This window comes from Drosophila guanche, unplaced genomic scaffold (assembly GCF_900245975.1).
Source record: "Drosophila guanche unplaced genomic scaffold, DGUA_6, whole genome shotgun sequence".
Lineage (NCBI taxonomy): Eukaryota > Metazoa > Arthropoda > Insecta > Diptera > Drosophilidae > Drosophila > Drosophila guanche.
In genome coordinates, this window is record NW_022995754.1 from 1980246 (window position 1) to 1992452 (window position 12207).

General features: G+C 50.2%; 4 protein-coding genes across 4 annotated transcripts in view; all 4 read right to left on the reverse strand.

Annotated features, from left to right (window-relative positions):
• Positions 1-3769, reverse strand: part of LOC117589284 (fibroin heavy chain) — a gene marked incomplete at its 3' end in the record, with an annotated part of 10659 nt that extends 6890 nt beyond the window's left edge. The window contains 2 exon segments of the mRNA XM_034281074.1: positions 2770-3301; positions 3373-3769. Coding sequence (XP_034136965.1) covers positions 2770-3301; positions 3373-3769 — 929 coding nt within the window.
• Positions 172-2257, reverse strand: LOC117589205 (transmembrane protein 209). The gene is made up of 5 exons (XM_034280939.1): positions 2129-2257; positions 1774-2063; positions 1092-1714; positions 705-1034; positions 172-637 (listed from the first exon to the last, which is right to left on the reverse strand). Exons 1-5 carry the CDS (start codon positions 2149-2151, stop codon positions 275-277), a joined length of 1629 nt encoding a protein of 542 aa, XP_034136830.1. The 5' UTR covers positions 2152-2257; the 3' UTR covers positions 172-274.
• Positions 3770-4229: 460 nt separating the features above from the next.
• Positions 4230-6440, reverse strand: LOC117589023 (polycystic kidney disease protein 1-like 3). The gene has a single exon (XM_034280652.1). It carries the CDS (start codon positions 6406-6408, stop codon positions 4252-4254), a length of 2157 nt encoding a protein of 718 aa, XP_034136543.1. The 5' UTR covers positions 6409-6440; the 3' UTR covers positions 4230-4251.
• Positions 6441-7228: 788 nt separating this feature from the next.
• On the reverse strand, positions 7229-8302 carry LOC117589030 (allatostatins MIP). Its single transcript, XM_034280658.1, has one exon. The coding sequence runs from the start codon at positions 8296-8298 to the stop codon at positions 7645-7647; it is 654 nt and encodes a 217-aa protein (XP_034136549.1). The 5' UTR covers positions 8299-8302; the 3' UTR covers positions 7229-7644.
• Positions 8303-12207: the final 3905 nt, after the last annotated feature.

The following is a 12207-nucleotide window of genomic DNA, read 5'->3' on the forward strand; positions in this document are numbered from 1 at the left end:
GTGGCAGGCAGCACGCACGCACCCGGACACACACAGGCAGTGTGTGCGCGGCGGACGGCGGGGGGGGGCGGGGGGGGGGGGGGGGGGGGGGGGGGGGGGGAGGGCGTACACTTGAGAGTGTGTAAGGACTCACCGCAGTAACCGCAGCGCATGCGTTCACACGATGTTGACTTAATAATTACAAAATGCATAATTTAATAGTAACAAAATATGAGCAATGCCAAGAGGGAAGGGAGGTCTAGTAGTCAAGTGGTGTTCTCGGTGGGGCGCTGCTTCACTTCTCGATGACACACATAATATTGATGCCACTCTTGCCCAGATTGACGCCCTCGAGGGCCGATTCCTGCTGCTGGCGCATGTAAATGAGGAACTGTATGATGACGTAGAACAAGTTGTTTCTGTCGTAGACGCAGCTGTGCAGCTCCTTGTCGCTGATGAAATTGAACTTGGGATTGAGCGGACTGCCGCTGCAGAGGATGGCACAGTGCGCCCTGTTGTGCACCGCATTAACAATGTCCTTGGTGGAGCGTTTCTCGCCGCGCAGCAGCACATAGCGACTGTGGAAGGGCCGACCGCCGCCCTGTGGCATGGGCATCAGTTGGCTGTCCAAATACACGCAAAACAAATGGAAAATAATCTGCAAAGTCACAACATAAATGGGCAATTAATGGAAGCAATAAGCATCTCTTTGTCTCATTTCTTACAGCTGCATCGGTGGGCAAATGTTCGCCCCATTCCTGTCCGTTGTGCGCATTGCCCGAGTTCCAGCGAAAGTCTGCCAGGCAGGAGCCCTGCGACAGCTCCTTGATGCGTTGCACCAGATATTCCTGATTGCTGAAGCCATCCAGAAAGGGCAGCAGCATGGGCAAAATGGGCGCGCAGGTCTGCACAAATTGCTGATTATCGGCCGTCTTGCGCAGACGCTCCAGACTGACGGCGCCGATCTTCAAGTCGTTGAGGCCACGCTGCCGAAACATCTCATCCACATGGTTGATCTCCTTGACCAGACGCTGGAGTATCGTGGTGGAGAGCCACTGGGGAAACAAGCATTGGGATTAGTCATAGCTCTTGCAAAGAGTATTGAGGCTTACATTTCTCAGATTTGCCACATATTGCGAGAGTTTGTGCGTGGAAATGCGATTGATGACCTCCGAATTGCTGTCCTTGAACTGAAACGAACCCAGCTCCTCAATGGACGTAGGCGCATTCTCCGTGGTCACCGGTGGCGTTGGTGCCAGCTGATAGATGGTCTTCAATCGGCTCAACTGTTGGTTGCAGCAGTTCCAAAAGGAGTTGCTGGAGTTTGGGCTCGGCGTATTGGGTCCATCGGAGGTCTCCAGAATGCTGCGCTGCCTGCGGGCACTCTTCATCAGCGCCGGCAGCTGGCGTGCATCGGTGAGGAAGTCGTCCTGCCGCACCTCTGCGTACGGCGAGTCATCGCTGATGTTGCTCACATTCAGGGAGTTGTTCTGCTGCATCATGGGCGTCGAGTTGTACGAGGAATTCTGGTTGTGCTGGTGCTGGTGCTGATGCTGATGCTGCTGTGGGGTCCTTGTGATACTGGGGCTGCGACGTTGCGTTGGAGAGCCAAAGCAGGAGTTCTCGAACGATGAGTGCCAATTGATGATGGGCGTATTATCCTCAAAATCAGTGTCCACCTCATAGCAACGCGGCTTCTGCGCCTTTCGTGTGAAAATTGTTCTAAAAGAGTTGTCTAAGGGGGAAAGAGAAAGCATTAGAAGAGTCCAAACACAACCAGAATCCACTCCTTGCCATCATAGCCATCCAGCAGACACTTTTGTACATCTGTGCCCAGCACCGGGTCGCCGGTAAACCATAACCACAAATACTTGGCCAGGCAGGCCAGCGCGCTGAGGGCCATCACGCTGGTCACGGAGCACTCGGCCAAGAAGAAGTAGGACCAACGCTTGGAGGGGCATGTCTGCGACAAGTCAAACAGAAGCAGGGACAGCACAGCTACGTTGAAAGTGCACCATTTGAGATAGGTCTTGGCCTGGGCGCCGCGAAGACGCAGATCCAGACTCTTCTCCACCATTGGGGAGCTGGTGGGCAGTGAAATTTGGTCATTGGTCATTGATCATTTGGTTATTGTATTGCGCAATCTTACCATCTGCTCCGGGAGTAGTTCATGCTGTTTTGTATGTTGTGTGTTGATTTATTTCATACAAATTGAGAAGTTTGAGTATAATGCGAAAAATTTGGCGGCTTTGCCGGCTTGATAGTATGACCGGATTTATCGATGAAATATACCAACGGACTGTCAAAAATATACCAATTTCACTTTGAAAATATACCGAGAAATATAATTTTGCATAATTTTGATCTTCCATTTAATATTGCCAGCTACTTAATACTCTCAGCGCTGAACTTGTAATTTTATTCGACAGATGAAATAATCTTCCAAATGACTGTTTAATTTTAAAGGCAAAGATGGCATACAATAATTACATAGTAACTACACAATTGCTACGTTTTATGTACATTTTGTGTAACCAGTAACTTTGCATGAAACGAAATGCAGGGAAATTGTTGTGACCGTCAGGTGTCGCCCCATCGTAGAAGTTTGTGTGTAGAGTTGCCAAGTAGCAGCAATTAATACAAATTTAAATTTGAACTTTAATTTGTTTAAAAATCAAGCAAAATAAACAAATGTTTTAAAATTTGTTTATATATCGAATAAATGTATTTATTTTTAAAAAATGCTATTTATCTTTGGCCCAGTTGGTCTGTAAACTATCATTTTAGGGCAAAGCATTTCGAATCTCGCGCCTTCGTCGCTTTCGCTTGCCCACAACGGGCGGGCCAACACCCACTCCAACGCCCAGTCCCGGCACCGGTGCGAGTTGCAGCAGCAGCGGATTGTTAATAAAAGCAGCGGCAATGCCCAGGACCGTGGCACTGGCCAACGGAATGAGGAAACTCTTGGCCAGCAGCGCTTTGGGGGAGATCTCGGGCGACCCCTTGTGCGCGACAATCTCGTGCGAGTCGAGGGGATACGAGCTGTAGGTGTACTCCACGCCGGGACCCGCATAGTGGCCGGGTTCGGGTCGCTGTCGATAGACGTGGTACGGCGGCCCGGCACCTGCCTCGACACTGGCGCCGTAGCCATGCCCAGCCAGTGGTCCCTGATCGTAGCCATGGCCGGGTCCCTGCTCATAGCCATGTCCTGGTGCTACTCCCTGCTCATAGCCATGTCCTGGTCCGTAGTCATAGGCATAGGGATGTCCTTCATAGCCAAAGCTTTTGCCTGGAGAACCGCTGCCGCTGCTGCCATAGTGACCTAAGGTTTGGGGGGGTGGTGGATACACATCTGAGAGGGGAATCTTCACTCCACTTTTTGCTAGAACTTACCCACGCTGATGCGATCCTGCAGCGGACGGGATCCGCCTCCATTGCGCCACTTGTCGTACGCCTCGCTGAGACTCTCTGTGGCTGCTGCTCCTGCTCCACCCACGGGTGGCAGCGCACCAATCGGCTGGGATATAAATCCAGCTGCTGTGCTGTCCAGTTTCTGCACAGAGCCCGGCCCCCGATAGAACTCCGGCGGTGGATCGTAGCTCTTGGCTGCTGCGGCTCCTGCTGCGCCGCTTGACGCCTGCCGCTTCTGTGGCGGCTTCAGCGGTGTCCAGGAGGTGGCTGTGGCGGTGTCCGCTGTGGTGTTCCGCTCCTGCGCTAGTACAGCAGACAGCCAGAGGCAGAGGCAGACCCAGCAGAGACTGCAGCGTAGATTCCGTGGCGTTGCAAACATTTCGACTGGGAACGCGGCCTGCTGGCGTCGCACTTATATGTGTGGGGAGCAGCCACCTGTCTGGCTCCGAGGGGAAAATGTCATCATTGGCATTACAGAGTGGCGTCAAATTGCGCAGGCCTGACGGCAATTTAGGCCGCTTCGCTGGCATTGGGATTGAGACGCGCCTGCCTCTGGCATGGGCCACGATTAGTGCCGCCAGCTTGGCAGTCAATGGAGGGAGAGGCATGGAGTGTGGCATGGAGTGTGGCATGGAGTTCTTTCTTCACTCTTTCATCAGCGGGAGCAACATGCGTGTAGTTGCCAATTTGTGGCCACTGGAGGAGCTGCAGACAGTCCCCCCCCCCCTCTTGGATTATTGAAATAAAAAGTAAAAATTAAGCAGTGAAATTATTCGCGCCCTCAAAAGTGGCAAACTTGAAGTTGAATTAAATCATTTAACATGTCTAAGGGGGAATGATCTGCCCACAAGGTCAGAACTCTTAAACCTTGCTAGTCTTAGACTTGCGATACATATCCGGGATGTCGGAGTCCGAGGAGTCCGAGGAGCCCGAGGAGCCCGGCAGATTGCCATTCTTGTCGCCCAGCATCATTCGCTCGATGAGTTCCACCTGCACCGTGAGTATGGCGGAGAGTCCCAGCAGCAGCTCGATGCGGCGACGATACTGAAAGCGCAACTCCTCGTCGCTGGGCTTTTTCTCGACCACAATGCTGCTGGACTTGGAGCGTACCAGCTCCTGGCGGTACATGGCCCAGGCGATGTTCTCGCGCACCGTGCGCCCGTGTGGTCGATATTTCCGGCGAAGGTAGCGACAGCCACAGAGGGCCAGGGCGTGGGCGTACTCTACGCGCAGGAACTGCAGGAAATTGATCCGACTGTCGCCCTTGTTCTCCTTGCGATCCTGCTCGGCGTTCTCAAAGTACGAGAAGATCAGCGCCGCAAAGACATTCATGAGGACGACGGCAATGATGAAGACCAGCACGAGGTAGAGCACAATGCCCAGAGTCTTGCCGCCGTGGAACATGTCCTTCGGATGCACCTCCGAGCTGAAGCCGAAGGCAAAGCACAAGCAGGCAATGATGCACTTGAGCAGCTTCTGAAAGTACTCGTTGTGATTGCCATTGATAATGGCCACCGCCATGCCCAGGCCCATCAGGAAGATGATGATGATGAGCGCTGTGCTGGCCACAGCTGGCCAGGCCATGTACAGCGTTTTGGTGAACACCGAGAAGACGCTGGCAAACTGCAGAACCTTCCACAGTCTCAACGTGGTGATGCACACGAGGAAGCCCATGATGATGTTGATCAGCTGATAGAGACGCATCGGACGCTGGAAGTTCAGGTAGTCCCGCGTGGTGGACTCCTTCAGCATCTTCAGCAACTTGGCCACCTCCCACACCCGCAGAACGATGAGTGACAGCAGGATAATGTTGAGTATGAATATGACGACATCCACCTTGTTCCAAGCCTTCTTGATGGCGCCGCGATTGTACCACAATTTGACCACCAAACTGCGACAAAACTGAATGACAATAATTAAGTAGAGCAGCATCACGATGATCTTCGAGTGGCTCATCTGATCGAGACTCTCGAGCAGCTTGGTGCTCTGCACCGAGGCGCGTGTCAGCTGCAGTCCAAAGTTTGTGTTCTCCACGAGCAGCGTGCAGATCGTGAAGATGTTGGAATCCACATTGAACATGGTGAAATCGATGAAAAGCGCCGAAGTATTGCGGAGATCCATCCAATTGTAGCGCTTGAGAAAGCGCAGCACCTTGAGGCTGTTGTGTGGCCCCGCGCTGAGCAGCGCGACGTAGCCCGCCAGCTCGGGATAGTCCATATCGTGGCCATAATGATTGAAGCGCAGCAGCAGCCCATCCTCCAGGCTGGGTGTGTGTTGCAGGGGTCGCCAGGGCTCGTAGATGCGCCAGTACTTGTCCTCGTAGTGCAGCCGAATGAAGGGTTTCTTCCACTCGGGCATGTTGTGGCTGTAGTCCCACCGCGGATCGTAGGCCCCAATGTTGTCAATGTGTCGCAGCTGTCGCAGCCGAATGACGCCCAAACGCTTCATTTGGGGTATCTGCAGCCAGCCCGTGTCCTGGGCACGGCGGCTCCTGTTGAATCCCTTGATGAGCGTCAGCTCGATAAAGTCATAGACCTGTTCCATATACCGAATCTCCTTCAGGCCGAGCGAGCTGGTGGTATTGTAGGACAGCAGAGTCCGCACGGCATTCGTGTTGTAGTAGAGCAGCGGATCCTGGTGTACAATGATGACCATGAGCAGCACCAGGAAGTACGTGCCATACAGCCTCAGATCCTTCATGATGTGACTGTACCTCTCGTTCAGCTTCTCATTGCGATGCTCGATGGTGATCATCAGCTGCGACTTCAAGCTCTTCAGTCGTGTGCGCAGGTAGTCCAAATGGTTGTACTTCTCCTTGGTCATGTCCGTGCGGTAATTCACGATATGCTTCTTCGGCCACGTGGCCGAGTCGATCGACAGCACAATGAACTTGATCGGATCGATGATAATGAACTGAAAGAGCAGCACTAGCACTATGGTCACCACCATTGTCTTGAATTTCTTCGTCTCGTGCTGGAAGCCCGTGAAAAGGGCAATCAGAACGAAGCTCGCCAGCATCACCCCCGCGGTGATGATGAAGAAAAGGATATTATTGACAGTTTGAAAGATGTTCTTCATTTTGCTTACTACTACCTCTGTGAGGCAAATACTAAATGCAGAGAGTCTTTTAAACTGACATTAGTGGCGCAGGTTAGTCTGTGTTTTAGATTTCTAACAAACAAAACTCACATTTACGCTGAGACTTTACATGGCTAAGCGCTCTGCTCTCTGAACAGCAGCGCTGTTTACAGCCATGGCCTAATACAATGTTACAGTCTGTGGGCAGAGCCGGGGCAGCGTCATTTGCTTTGTGCATAGAAAAAGATCTCGGGCAGCGCAGCGTAAAATCTTCGCTTCGTCGAAGAAACAACAACTTCGTGTCGGTTGTTTGCTCGGCTGCCGCAGCGGCAGAGAAGCAAGAAACGTTTTGGACTTCGTGTCTGCACTTTGCAGACTTTGCAGCTCGCTGTTGGCGCTCCCCTGTACAGCGCTCTGTTAGCGGTATGAAAACTGTAATGCACAATCTGGAGATTATAATTGATGGCAATGCAGTAATGCAGCGTACAAAAGGCTATGAATTACATACTACAAAGAGGAATGCATACAAACATTGTTTGCGTAAATATAGCTGTAATAGTCTGCCATTACTTGCTCGGCGTTCCTCCAATCATTTAACTGCTTGTCAGACTCATTCATTTAGCCACAAACCCACCGAAAAATCCCAATGTTAAGTCAAGAGTTTCGTTTTTGTTTCAATGTATTTGCATTTCATATGTATAATTGCCATATATTTATGTGTATTATGTTTATGTATATTTAATAATATATGCACAATTCATTAACTAAGTTAACGGTCACTAAATTAAAGCGATATTCATTTAATTCCTTTGCCAAAAGATTCCTTTGTTCTGGTATACTGGGAGGATGATAAATATATTTTCTTTTATTTTATATGCATTATAATAATACTGTGTACCGCATCTGGAATATACACATAGATATATATATTTTTGATGTCTGCATCTTTCGCGGGCTTTCATACATTTTCGGAATTGACTTTCAGTTGCGCCCCAAGAGCCCACAGCTTCTGGGGGCAGCTGCCTCGATGCTACGGAACGGAACCTCCTCCTCCAAAGGGGTTGCTGAAGGTGGGGGGAACACACACACACATACATATATATCTTGTATATATTATTTGATTAGTTACAGTTTGGGTAAATGCCTGGATTAATTGTTGCGAATTGGTTTTGCACTTTAGTTCAGGGCAGCACCGGCGGCCATGGAACGCTTGCCCCAGCCGCCGTGCAGCTTCTGCCACTGATCGCGCTTGCCCCACATGCCCTTCAGGTTGTTCCAGGTGGGTTCGCGCTTGCCCCAGGCGCCGCGGAACTTGTTCCAGCCCTGCGCCTGACGCCGCTTGCCCCAGGCCACGTTCATGCTCTTCCAGGCGCGCTTCTCCAAGTTGCCAGTCGCCTCCGGATCTTCCAGCATGTCCTCGCCCGACTGCTGTTGCTGCCTCTGCTGCTGCTGCTGCTGCAGCTGTGGCTGCATGTCCTGGTTGCTGGCCAGCCGCTCGAACGTGTCCCAATCGATGGTGTTGGTGCCGTCGGTGATGACCAGCGGCACAAAGTGTCCCGTCATGTAGATGTTGTCGTCGCCATCCACTTCCGGCACAACGTCCCTGCTCCGCTTGCCCCACGAGCTCTGCAGCGATTGCCAGGCGCGCTTGCTGTTGTACAGATCGCTGTCGCTGAGCTGCTCCACCACCTGCTCGGAGAGGCCATTCGGCTCATTGCTGGCGGTGCTGCTGCTGCCGACGACTCCACTGCCGCTGGCCAGGCTGCTGCAGGCGCTGCCTATGAGCAAAACTGCCAGCAGCAACAGGCGGCTCTGGATCCTTGGCTTCATGTGGGCGCCCATTCTCGCTATGAAACAAGAGCAGAAAGGAAAAATGTAAATGATGAAACTGAGACGCAGACCTGGGAGGCATGGGACCGCAGCGCCTCGAGTGGGGGGGGGAATGCTCAATTAAGTCAAAGGCAACGCCACTCGACTGCTCCCTGGGGGGTTCCACGGGGAGTTCCTGGGTAGCCCCCGAATGGCAGCAATCATAGCCGCCCACGCTTAAAAATTACTCCAACCAGAGGGGGGGACGGGGCCAGGAACACGCTTAACGATTTAGCTAAATAACCTCTCTAATTGAAGGAGGTGGAGGCGCACAGCTGGATGTCGGAGGTCGCAGGTCGCAGGTCATGTCATGCTGCCTGTCGACCGCTGCGTTAAAAGGCAACAGCGCATAACAGTTACAATTTATGGCCTATTAATGTCCTACTGTCCGGAGGTAGCAACCAGCGGGAGGTGACGGCATTCCGAATGGAGAATGGAATGGAATGTTTGCTGGCAAGCAGGCAAATAGGAGGCGGGCAGCAAGCAAGCAAGCAGTGGACAAGCAGGAGGTAGGCAGAAGGCAGAAGGCAAGCAGTGGGAAAGCAGGAGGTAGGCTGTATGCAAGCAGGAGGCAAGCAGTAGGCAAGCAGTAGGAAGTAGCGGAATGATTGAGGATAAGCAGCGCCTATTGGCAGTAATCCTACGCCCTTCTCTGCACTCCATGCCGCTCGTTACAGAAGCAGAAGGCTAAATGCTGATGGAAGCCACTCTGATGGCCATTACATGTCGATAATGATGCTTTTTAAAACGTTAATATGCTGGCTGGCAGGCTCATAGTCAAAGATTGTGGGGTTTTGTTTGGCCAATGGCTTAAGTGGCTTGCGATTGCACTTGCGGGCGGGCCACTCCAAAGACTAGACAAAAGGCAGTCAAGCGGCAGTGGGAAAAGGGCAGCAGGAAGAGCAGCTAAAAGCGGGGTGTGGCAGCATGTGGCAGCATCTGTGGGGCGCTTATATTTGTTTGCACTTGCTGCCAAAGTAGTTTTTGCTATGCGCTCGCATGTGCCGTGCACAAGCAACTCCAAGGATTAGCATAAATGTCACAAAACAGAGTATATTGCTATGCCATGAAGCAGGAAACAGCAGCAGCAATTTCTTCGCTCTAAATGCCATCGCTGGAGCTTCGATTAATCAGCTCAATTATCTACCTATTTCCGTTTTTAATGCCCAACTTCTGGGCCCAATACCGCTGCCCCTTCCATAGAGGTCACTGCCAGCGCAGCTGTTTAGGCGCCCACCTGGAAAAAGTCATCTCCATGGCAGCAGCAACTCTTCAAAGCCCACCACTCTGGGGTCTGGCTGGACAGGGCGCGTCAATCAGCAGCGAAAGTCGCTCCGTATCTTATCTGCGAGGTTTTGCCTGATTAAATGATGTTGTTCGTTGTCGCTGGGATTGGCCAGCTAATTGAGAGGCGTTGAGTTGGCGGAAAGCCAACCCGTTGCTGGCTCTGGAGCTGCTGACTCCTGCTGACTGATGATGGTCCGAGTGTGAAGGAAACTCCTGCCAGGCTTAGAGGCGACTTAATTTGTGCGCTTGTCGTTGATTGATTGACGCCCAGGCAGATGAAAGTTTTAGCGGCTTTGTGCCATGATGGAGCACGCATCAAATTTTATGACCACAATCAGAGAAGGAGAAGGAGAAGGCCAAAGGAAGAGCAGGAAGAGCAAGCCACAAAATGTGCACAGGGTCAAGTAAAGTCAAGTCAAGTTGTAATTGAAATTAACTGAAAATATTTATGGCCTTTGCGGCTGACATTCTTTCGAATTTGTTAGTTGGCCCGCTGCCCTGTCCTTTGTCCTGTGTGTGTGTGTGTGTCCATTATTAATTTGCCTGCCTGCTTGAGAATAATTCATGTGGTGTCAGTGTCTGCAACGACAATGCCAGCTCTAACCCAATACCCAGCCACAATCCGCTCGAGAGGATACTCCTGGCCTCCTTCTTGGCTTGGGCAAACAAATTGAAATGAATTTTTCGCGCCAAAATTAAACAGCTTGCTGGAAATCGAATTTGCCAAGACTCGCGGCGGCGTCTATTCATTGTGTGTCGTGTCTCCTCGGCAAATATTTGCCCAAGGATGCCATTTGCCTATAAGTATTCTATTTAAATAGGTCTCACGAGCGGGCAACCCACGTAGCAGAGACCCCACCCCGTTTGCGCATTGCCCAAAAAAGAGTGCAAATGGAAGGATATCTTTATAGGGACATTTTGGGCATTAACGAAAATGCTTAAATCAACAGAACATCCGCAAAAGTGCAAATAGAATGTTCGTCTCAAGCAGACGCACAACAGCCCAGACCCCCCCTGTCTACCCTCTCTCGCCTCTGCCTTCTGCTATTTCAATGCAAAAGAGTTTCTGTTTCTGTTTCTGCTCTGCATATTTTAGTGGCATATTTTTAATCAAATTTTAGGCCGCTAAGCTGGACTCAAGGCAGCCAATAAAGAGCAGTGATGGCAAACAAAGTTTAATTATTTTAGTTCCGGAAAGAACTCTGTTAAATTGTTGCCTTTCCTTTGATAGCTATCTGGAGCCTAGTTTGTGCATCAAAATGAATGAGTTATTAGACACGAAAAATGCATCCAAATGAAATACAAATTAATAATTCAAATTGCACAAATAAATTGCATTTTCTTTGACATTTCTAAAGGGGAATTCAGTTGTTATACTGCGAGCAATAAATATTAGAATTATAAAATGTATAATTATAATTTTTTTAGCTGACTGTTCAGCATGTTTTGTTAAGCTTCAACAGCTGAGATATTTATTTGATTTTAGTATGCAATTTAATACTCAAAGTTATGCTCAAATTAGTGGTAAATATAATTTTGTAATCACAGACAAATTCGCTAAGGAATTCTCATAAACTTTATGGTACTTGCGGAAATGTTCGTATTTATCGGAGCAGTCTTTTAGTTTCCAAACCTCTTTAATTAGGGATCTTAAAATATCTGCTAATTAAATATTTAAATATTCAACAATTAAGTTTAAATTCTATTTTCAACGCACTCAATTCTACAATTTTCTTAACTCAATTTGCCCTTTTCGTGAGCAGCCATTTCGGCCTGCCACAATTGGATTACGAGCCACGCGCTGCCTCGCACGAATATATTGAATATTGAATACAATTTTCCAAACCACTCACCTGAGAGTATATTTTTGTGCACTTTATTTGTTGTTGTTTTAAATGAGCAGACAACTTCCGTTGTATCTGCGGTCAGGCCGACTACTGACGGTTGGGTTTTTGTGTGTCCCTCTGATTGGATTGCGTGGGATTTTTGTTCGCTGCTTTATAATAGTTTTTGTTTTCAGATTGAAAATTACTTTTATAAGTGGATTTGTGTGCCGCAGCAACTGGAACTCAATTAAGGGACGAACCGAGTGGGAAGTGTTCAAGGAACTGCTCACTGGAGAGAGTCACTGGCTCTGCTGGGGTCCTACTGCTGCTGCTGCGTGTGCGTAAACCTGTTGATCGGCTGCTAATGATACGCAGCACGGCGCAGCAGTCGCTTATAAATCAAAAACGGAAGCGATTCGCGACACGAACGAGCGTGCAGCAACCGGCACTTCGGACTTCGGGCGAGGATTTCCCTGCGCACGCACACAAACACCCAGCCACAGACACAGACACAGAAACACAATTCGCTGTTGGGTGGCAGGATGTCCTGTATGCCTGTCCTCCATTGTAGTTGCAACGGAAGTGGTCAAGTAGGAGAGGGCGGGACTTCGGTGTTGATGGCACACATGCGCGGCCCTGCCACAACATTTGTTTATTCGTCCCGAGCCCGGATCCCCCTTGGGGAATTGGCCAGACGGTGGCAGCCCATCGGCCAGGACTGCTGCTGCGTGGGCTCTGCTCCTTGGACTCATTCAAA

Coding starts and splice junctions, on each gene's coding strand:
- LOC117589205 (XM_034280939.1), bottom strand. CDS start 2,151: ATGAACTACTCCCGGAGCAGATG. Junction 2,064..2,128: donor AACTACTCCCGGAGCAGATG/GTAAGATTGCGC, acceptor ACTGCCCACCAG/CTCCCCAATGGTGGAGAAGA. Junction 1,715..1,773: donor TCTGCTGGATGGCTATGATG/GCAAGGAGTGGA, acceptor TTTCCCCCTTAG/ACAACTCTTTTAGAACAATT.
- LOC117589023 (XM_034280652.1), bottom strand. CDS start 6,408: ATGCTGGCGAGCTTCGTTCTGATTGCCCTTTTCACGGGCTTCCAGCAC.
- LOC117589030 (XM_034280658.1), bottom strand. CDS start 8,298: ATGAAGCCAAGGATCCAGAGCCGCCTGTTGCTGCTGGCAGTTTTGCTC.